This window comes from Notechis scutatus, chromosome 5 (assembly GCF_049901735.1).
Source record: "Notechis scutatus isolate UNSWTSFEM ecotype Mainland chromosome 5, rNotScu1.2, whole genome shotgun sequence".
NCBI classification, from domain to species: Eukaryota; Metazoa; Chordata; class Lepidosauria; order Squamata; family Elapidae; genus Notechis; species Notechis scutatus.
In genome coordinates, this window is record NC_142013.1 from 1,008,495 (window position 1) to 1,016,660 (window position 8,166).

The following is an 8,166-nucleotide window of genomic DNA, read 5'->3' on the forward strand; positions in this document are numbered from 1 at the left end:
GCCACGGTTGAGACCCCTGCCCTAGGCCATTTCTGACAGGTGGCCGCCAGTCTCTTCTTGAAAACCTCCTGTTCTGAAGCACCTACCTCCAGGTGTTGCACAGGTTCGTTCTTGGATTAGTTTGCACCACCAAGCGTGGACCAAGAGCTTCCTGGTCAATGCTGGAGGAAGGTGAAGATATTTGAAGCCCATCAGCCTTCCTCAGAACCTGGAAGCTCGGTTTGAAATGTCTTTGGGTTCCTCTGGCATCGCTAGGGGGGCTTCTGGGTCCTGAAGCTTGGACATCTCTCTTGCTTGGCCTGCTCAGGGTCCTCCATAGAGATGCTAGGTGGCCCTTGCTCCAGGGGAAGGCGTCTGGAGAGGCTTCCTTTTAGGGTTGGGGACCTGAAGGTACGAAGGCCCATCAGGAAAGGGCTTGGTTGGCCTGACCAGAAGCCCCTTTGGGGTCCCTCAAGGGAGGAGGCAGCTTCTGCCCAGGATAAACCAGGTCTTTGGAGTTGAATAGCGGAGTCTCCACTTCTGAAGGCATCTCTGGAGGAAGCGACTTTTGGAGCTGAGGAGCCTTCTGAATTTCCCCCTCCCTTTGCCAGGTGAAGACGACCTCCTCCCCTCCTCCTCCTCCTCCTCCTCCCTCCTCCTCCCCTCTCATTAACTTCTCCTTCTCTTCTTCCTCCTCCTTTCCTTTTTCCTCCCATGTCTCAACAAACTCTTCCTCTTTTTCTTTTCTTTTCCTTTCTTCTTCTTCTCCTCCCCTTCCCCTGCCCCTCTATTAAGTTCTCCTTTTCTTCCTTTCCTTCTCTCTCCTGTGTCTCAATTTCTTTCTTTCTTCTTCTTCTTCTTCTTCTTCTTCTTCTTCTTCTTCTTCTTCTTCTTCTTCTTCTTCTTCTTCTTCTTCTTCTTCTTCTTCTTCTTTCTTCTTCTTCTTCTTCTTTCTTCTTCTTCTCTTCTTCTCCTTCTTCCTCCTTCTCCTCCTCCTCCTCCTCCTCCTCCTCCCTCCTCCTTCACTACTACTACTTCTTTTTCTTTCTTGTGTTCTTCTTCTTCTTCTTCTTCTTCTTCTTCTTCTTCTTCTTCTTCTTCTTCTTCTTCTTCTTCTTCTTCTTCTTCCTCCTCCTTCTTCTTCTTCCTACTTCTTCTTCTTCTTCTTCTTCTTCTTCTTCTTCTTCTTCTTCTTCTCTTCTTCTTCTTCTTCTTCTTCTTCTTCTTCTTCTTCTTCTTTCTTCTTCTTCTTCTTCTTCTTCTTCTTCTTCTTCTTCTTCTTCTTCTTCTTCTTCTTCTTCTTCTTCTCCTCTCCTTCTTCCTCTTCCTCCTCCTCCTCCTCCTCCTCCTCCTCCTCCTCCTCCTCCTCCTCCTCTCCACAAACCCCACTCCCTTCTAGCATTGAGGATGTTCCCTAGTTGGGTCATGAAACATCTGCAAGGAAACCAGCCAAGCTCAGAGAGCACCAAGGACCCCACGGTCCTCCTCCTCCTCCTCCCGTCTTCCTCCTTCCTCCTCCCCTCCCCCCCCCTCCCCTCCCCTCGGCTGACTTTGTTTCTCTTCCTCTTCCTCCCCTCCCCCCTTCCAGGCTATGAAGAAGATGTACAAGGCCTGCGTCAAGTACCCCGACTGGAAGCAGAAGCACAACCCCCACTTCAAGCCCTGGCTCTACCCAGAGCAGAACCCCCTGCCCAGCCTGGCGCTTTCGGACCTCTCCATCCAGCACGCCGACTCCCTGGAGAACATTGACGAGAGCAGCCTGGCCGAGACCAAAGAGGAGCGGGCCGAGGGCAGCGACGAGGACAGCGTCAACTGAGGGCCCGCCGGCCGGAGGGAGGGAGGGAGGGCAGGGCAGGGGGAGGCAGGAGGGGCAGGGAGGGTTGTGCCCACCCACCCGCCCACCAATCCACTCTGACCCACCCGGGCTTCTTCTCGTCTGTGTCACTCCTGTGTTTAGCAAAGGAGGAAGGGGTGGGCCGGCTTCATTTAGTGCCGGTCGTAGGAGGGGATTCTCCTCCCCCACCAGAGGGAGGGTCGATCGGTTGTGGGACGCTGAAGCCAGAGAGGGAAGTTTTCGGAGGGAGGCACCACACCCGGTTGGGAGTTCTCCCTTCACACCCCCCTGCCCCGCCCCACCCATGCCACACACTCCCCCCGCCCCGGCCTTTTTCTGCAAGTGACCACGTTGCTTTAATGGCACCCGGGGGGGGGAGCAGAGCCGGGGGTCTTTCCACGGGACCCCTGAGCTTTGCAAGACGGCAGATAATCCGGAGGAAGACGGGCATTTCTTCCCATGAAGGCATCTGCTGCTCCTTGAAGTGGGGGAGGGGTCGGGATGGGGGGTCCGGCAGGGAAGAGGCCCCCTCCCCACGCAAAGCCTTCTGCCTTCACAGGGGGGAGGACAGGGGTGGAATGACCAGGCAGAGGCCTCCTTCCCTCCCTCCCCCCCGCCAAGCAAGATGGAGAAAGCGACTGGATTTTCCAATGGCTTCAGCTTCCTCCAGCCTTGGCCCGGAAGCTCTGGGTGTCGATCCTAAAGCCTTCGACCCGGTCAGGGTTGCGTTATTGCAGCATCCTAATGGACGGAGGCATCGGGACTAGATAGAGGTGGGCTGCGGCCGGTTTGCACCGGTTTGTGAGAACCGGTTGTTAAGACGGCACAGTTTGGAGAAGCGGCAGATTCCACCACTGGCTGCCCCTTCCCCCACTCCTTTTTTCGGCCCTGATTTTGGGACTGTTTTGGGGGCATTTTCAGCCTGGTTTTGAGGTGATTTTTTGGCCGTTTTGGGGCTTTCAGACCATTTTTGGGAGAAAAACAGCCCCCCAAATGGCCTGAAAATGGCCTGGAAAATTGCCCAAAATGGCCTCAAAACGGCCCAAAACAGCCCCCAAATGGCTTTAAAATGTCCCCCAAAATGTCCTGAAAAATGACCCCAAAGCAGCCCCCAAATGGCCTGAAAAGGGCCCCCAAAACAGGCCGAAAACCAGGCACGGGCGGGGCCAGCCAGCAGTGAGATTAGCCCCACCTGGCGGAACCCCCCCTTTGCCTTTGAGGGGAGTGGCCGGGAGGCGGGGCTGGGTGTGAGGAGTGACGTCCCCCACCCAGTCACATGACCAACTGGCCCCGCCTCCTCAGCCAGAGGACCGGTTCAGTTATTCCAATCCCGCCACTGACCTGGACCTCCCCGACAGCCCAAATGACAAGACCCCCCACATCACACACACCCCAACCAAGGCCCTCTCAACGCCATCCCTGCACCCAAGAAGGAGCTGCCTCCCCCGCCTCTCCGTGGGTCCCCCCCAGGTTCAAACTCCCGGGATGGGTCAGGAGGGCAGCCAGGATGGCTCTGCCTGCCTTTTGCATGTTCCTCTCCCCCGGGGAAGACGCACGAAACGCCACCGGCGCTTTGGTGGCACCATCCCAATGGCCATTCGTGGCCCGTGGCCCATGGACACCTCCCCCTCCCCCTTTCTCGTGGAAAGCACCGGCTGCTGGGCAGGGTCATTGCAACCTGTGGGCTTGCTTTCTCACCTCACAGGTAGTCCTCGACTTACAACAGTTCACTTAGTGACCGACGTTCTAATGGCACCGAAAAAAAGGCACTTGTCACCATTTTTCACACTTAACGACGGTCCCCAGGGTCACGTGATCAAAATTCGAGCCACTTACCAACCGACTTGTATTTATGACGATCGCAGCGTCCCGGGAGGGTGCCACGTGACCTGCTTTTGCGACCTTCCGACAAGCAAAGTCGACGGGGGAGCCAGATTTGCTTAATGACCGTGCGACTCACTTAACGGCTGCAGTGATTCCCTTCACAGTTGTGGCAAGAACGTTCGTTAAAATCCACTTGACAAACGTCTTGCTTTGCCACGGAAACCTTTTGGGCTCAATTGGCGTCGTAAGTCGAGGACTACCCGTACAGAGACGAGCGTGAAGTGCAACTGGCCTCTGGAAGGAGAAGGTGGATGTCCCCGGCCCTCCCCTGGTTTGTCGTTCAAACCCTTTCCCACATCTGCACACATCTGGCTGCCTTCTGTAGTTGCTGTCAGCTTTTGCCTCCCCTCCCTGTCCTGGGTGGGGGAGGGAGGTCCTCCTGCTCCTTTTGGGGGAACATCAGCTCCCTGCTTTGACCCCCTGGTTTCAGCTGGACGCAGGCTGAGAAGGATGGGACCCCAAGAAGCAAACGTCCTTCGGGGCCCACTCTCGGAGGGGGAGAGAGAAGGAGGGTCCCACCCTGTAGAGCAGGCACGACTTGTGGACCTCAACTCCCAGAATTCCTCAGCCAGCCAAGGTGGGAGACCCCTGCAGGGGTCGCTAACTGGCGGGCCGGGACCACTGGTGGTCCGCGAGAAAATTTTGGTGGTCCGCAGAGAAATGTCTCCCCAAAGGAATTAATCCAGGCTGCGCGGGAACGCAAGGCTGCACCGCCCACATGGGAACACAAGGTTTGTGTCGCTTGCATTGCGAACAACACAGGGTAGTGAAGAGAGGGGGGAAAGGGTGGAGGGGGGGAACTTGCCCCACTTGCCCCACTCGCCTGGACTGGCCACCGGGCTGCTTCTTTCCGCTTCTTCCTTCTTCTGCTTTTGGCTGCACGCAATGAAAGCAGCCAAAGTCTTTCTTTCTCTCCCCAAACTCCGCCAGAAATGAGTCTTTGGGACCCTGCAAGGCCTCCTGCTCCAAGAGGCTGCGCCGGCAAAGACTCATTTCTGGCTGAGTTTGGGGAGAGAAAGAAAGACTTCTGCAGCTTCTGCTGCTTTCCTTGCATCAAGCCAAAAGTCTCTCTCTCTCTCTCCCCACCCCTGAGAACGGAGCTGGAGCGGAGATCCCAAATAAAGAACAATCGATCGGTAGGAAAACGGGGTGGGGATTTTCCTGCAGACTTTTTGGGGGGATTTTCCCAGGGTCTCTGGTCCGCGGGGTTTAAAAGGATGAGTTTGGTGGTCCCTGAGGTCCAAAAGGATGGCAACCCCTACTGTAGAGGACATCTCCCACCACATTGCATCATTGGTGATCCTTGAGGTCTCCAGGCTCTTGGCCAACAGGCACTTGAAGCCGCCGGAGATGAAGGCACGATGTTCTAAATGGTGTGCCCGAGCAGAACGTGCCGTCGGCCTTCTCTGGCGGCCAGATGGGACGGGTCCAACAGCAGAGTCACCTTGCCACCCTAAACTGGTTGCAGCTGGACACCGTCTGCTCCGCTCCTTTTCCTCCCAATGAAATTGTGTCAGCAGATTTTTTTAATGGGATGAGCTGCCCACAAAACAATGTGTGTGTGTGGGGTGTGTGTGTGTGGAGAGACCTTCCCAGTGAGGCCATCTTGGGCCAATCCAGGTGGGAAAGGCCACGTCTAAACCTGAAGGTTCAATGAACCTGATTGATTGCTAAAAACCTATGCAAGGGAATCTTCTCAACTCCCAGTCTCAGCACCTGCTAGACTGGAGTTGAGGCGATTCCAGGGAAGTTGGATTTAGTTTGTGGCTCTGTAAGGATTCTAGGCTGGTGCCTGGTTTGACGCCACCCCCAGTTCTGCCATTCCCTTAAACCCACCTTGGAAAGGCAGGTGGGGCCAACCGAGACAACTTTCCCACCTTCTTCCTTTGTTCCGGGATTATTAATGCTCTTTCTGGGCTGGGGAAAAACTTGCCTGGTGAGGGAGCCCCTAGCTTTGAGGGGGGGTGTCTAGCAGCAGTTGTTATGGGGGGATGTTTTCCATGGGACCTCCTCCCTCTCTCTTCCTCCCCGTCTCTTTCTCTTTTTCTTTTTCTTTCTCATTTTTTCTCTCTCATTCTCTCTCATTGTCTCTTTCTCATTGTCTCTTTCTTCTTCTTCCTTTTCTCTCTCTCTCTCCTTTTCTCTACCTCTTTCTCATTCTCTCTATAACATATCTTCCCTCTCGCTCTCTCTTCTTTCTCTTTCTCTCTCCCTCTCTTTCCCTTTCCCCCTTCTCTTTTTCTTTTCTCTCTCTCGTTCTCTCACTCTCACTGCCCCCTGCCGAGTCTGAAAGGCTAGTGGAGCAAGAAAAGTGAGATTGGACTAGCCTTAAACTGTAGGATTGTTACTGTAGCTTTCAGGAGTTGCTTCCCCTATAGCCCCTTTTGCATTTCAAGGGGGGGGCGGGGTGGATTTTAAAAAAAGCGGGATGGGGATTTCATATCTTGTTACTGGACCATTTGTTTCAAAATAAAACGGAGTTCCAATTCTTTGGGTTTCTTACTTGCAAAGAGGTGGACGTGACACGCTGCCCTGGAAGATCACGAGCGAAACGTCCAGCAACGAGCGCCAGGATTTGAATGAGGGGCCTAAAAGAACGGGCCAGCAGGTGACAGCAAAGCCCATGGACCGGTCTCGAAGTCCAGCGGAGGTCTTTCTCAACCCGATAGAATGATAGAGTTGGAAGCAGAGGCAGAATTCAGCCGGTTCTGACTGGTTCTGACGAACCGGTAGTGGAAACGTTGAGTAGTTTGGAGAACCGGCCAATCCCGCCTCTTCTCTGCCTCCCATTGAGTCCCATCTGATCGGCTGGGTCTCCTTTGGTGGCCCCGCACTAGAGAACGGAGCTGGAAAGCAGGTTAGTGGGGTGGGGAGGGAATGGAGATTTTGCAGTATCCTTCCCCTGCCGCGCCCACCAAGCCACGCCCACCAAGCCACACCCACAGAACCAGTAGTAAAAAAATGTTGAATCCCACCCTTGGTTGGAAGGGACTAGAAGGGTCGTCTTTGCCAGAGTTTCTTGGCTCCTTTAAGAGAGGTAGATTTTTGTATTTTTTGTTTTTAAAGAATTCTTTTTAAAAAAAGGGGGGGGGGGTTTGGACTTCAACTCCCAGAATTCCCCGACAGAGAAGGTGGATATAGGTAGGGATGGGGGAGAGTTGGGAATGGGAAGAATTGGTAGTTTTATGACATATAAAGTAGGATGTCCCACCCTGGCGACTTTATGGCTTGTGGACTTCAACTCCCAGAATTCCCCAGCCAGCTCTTCCAACTCTTCCCCCAATAAGACCTATATCAACCTCCACTTGTCTGGGGAATTCTGGGAGTTGTAGTCCACCTCTCTTAAAGGGGCCAAGAAACACCGACCCTTCTCGTCCCTCCAATCATTCTACAAGGTGGAGACTTCAGGGAACTGAAGTCCACAAGTCTTAAAGGCCCCACGTTTGGTATTACTTTATACCAGTAAAATGGCGAATCTTTTTGTGTGTGCTGAAAGCGTGTGCGTGGGTGCCAGCACCCGCAATGCAATGCACCCCCCCGTGCATGCGCGCACAACACCCTTACCTGCACTGCGCATGTGTGCGCCTCCCAGCTGATTTTTGGCCCATTTGAGGCCTTTTTTTGCCTTCCCAGGGACTCGAAGGAAGCCTCTGCAGCCTGTGGAGGCCGAAAAACGGGCCCGTTTTGGCACTTCATTTCCGGAAGGCCCGTTTTTCGGCCTCCCGAGGCTGCAGAGGCTTCCCTTGAGTCCCTGGGAGGGCAAAAAAGGCCTCAAACAGGCCAGAAATCAGCCGGGAGGAGCACATATGAACAGGGCAGGTAAGCTTGGCTGGGCCTTGCGTGCCCGTACAAATGACTCTGTGTGCCACCTGTGGCACGGGTGCTATAGGTTCGCCATCACGGCTATATACTATAGCTCAGGGCTCTCCAACCTGGGCCACATTAAGACTCGTGGACTTCAACTCCCAGAATTCCCCAGCCAGCCATGAATGATAGAGTTGGAAGAGACCAGAAGGGTCATCTAAGTCAGGGGTCTCCAACCTGGGCCAGTTTAAGACTTGTGGACTTCAACTCCCAGAATTCCTTAGCCAGCCATGAATGATAGAGTTGGAATGGACCAGAAGGGTCATCTAAATCAGGGGTCTCCAACCTGGGCCGCTTTAAGACTTGTGGACTTCAACTCCCAGAATTCCCCAGCCAGCCATCATCACTCAGCAAGGCTCAACCAAGCCTAGGACTCAGGACAACCTTCAGAGTTGCCCCTGCATGGCCCCATGGGAGTTTGGCAACCAATCAGAATTCAAGCTCAAATTCAAATCCCAACAGAGGGTATAAAATCCAAGCACTCTCAGCATCTCAGCCCTTTTTCCACCCAGGATCTCCAAGCTATGTGATCCTGTCCACCATTAAACCATCTTTCCAAGCGGTCACCATGTTCCCAGTGTCTTTCCCCCCACTTGGGATTGAAC

General features: G+C 54.0%; 1 protein-coding gene across 1 annotated transcript in view; it reads left to right on the plus strand.

Moving 5' to 3' along the window:
• Window positions 1–6,186, plus strand: part of STARD10 (StAR related lipid transfer domain containing 10) — a 40,886-nt gene extending 34,700 nt beyond the window's left edge. The window contains exons 6-7 of the mRNA XM_087965921.1: window positions 1,568–1,815; window positions 1,850–6,186. Coding sequence (XP_087822047.1) covers window positions 1,568–1,795 — 228 coding nt within the window. The 3' untranslated portion in view covers window positions 1,796–1,815; window positions 1,850–6,186. The remainder of the gene's footprint in view (window positions 1–1,567; window positions 1,816–1,849) is intronic.
• The last annotated feature ends 1,980 nt before the right edge of the window (window positions 6,187–8,166 follow it).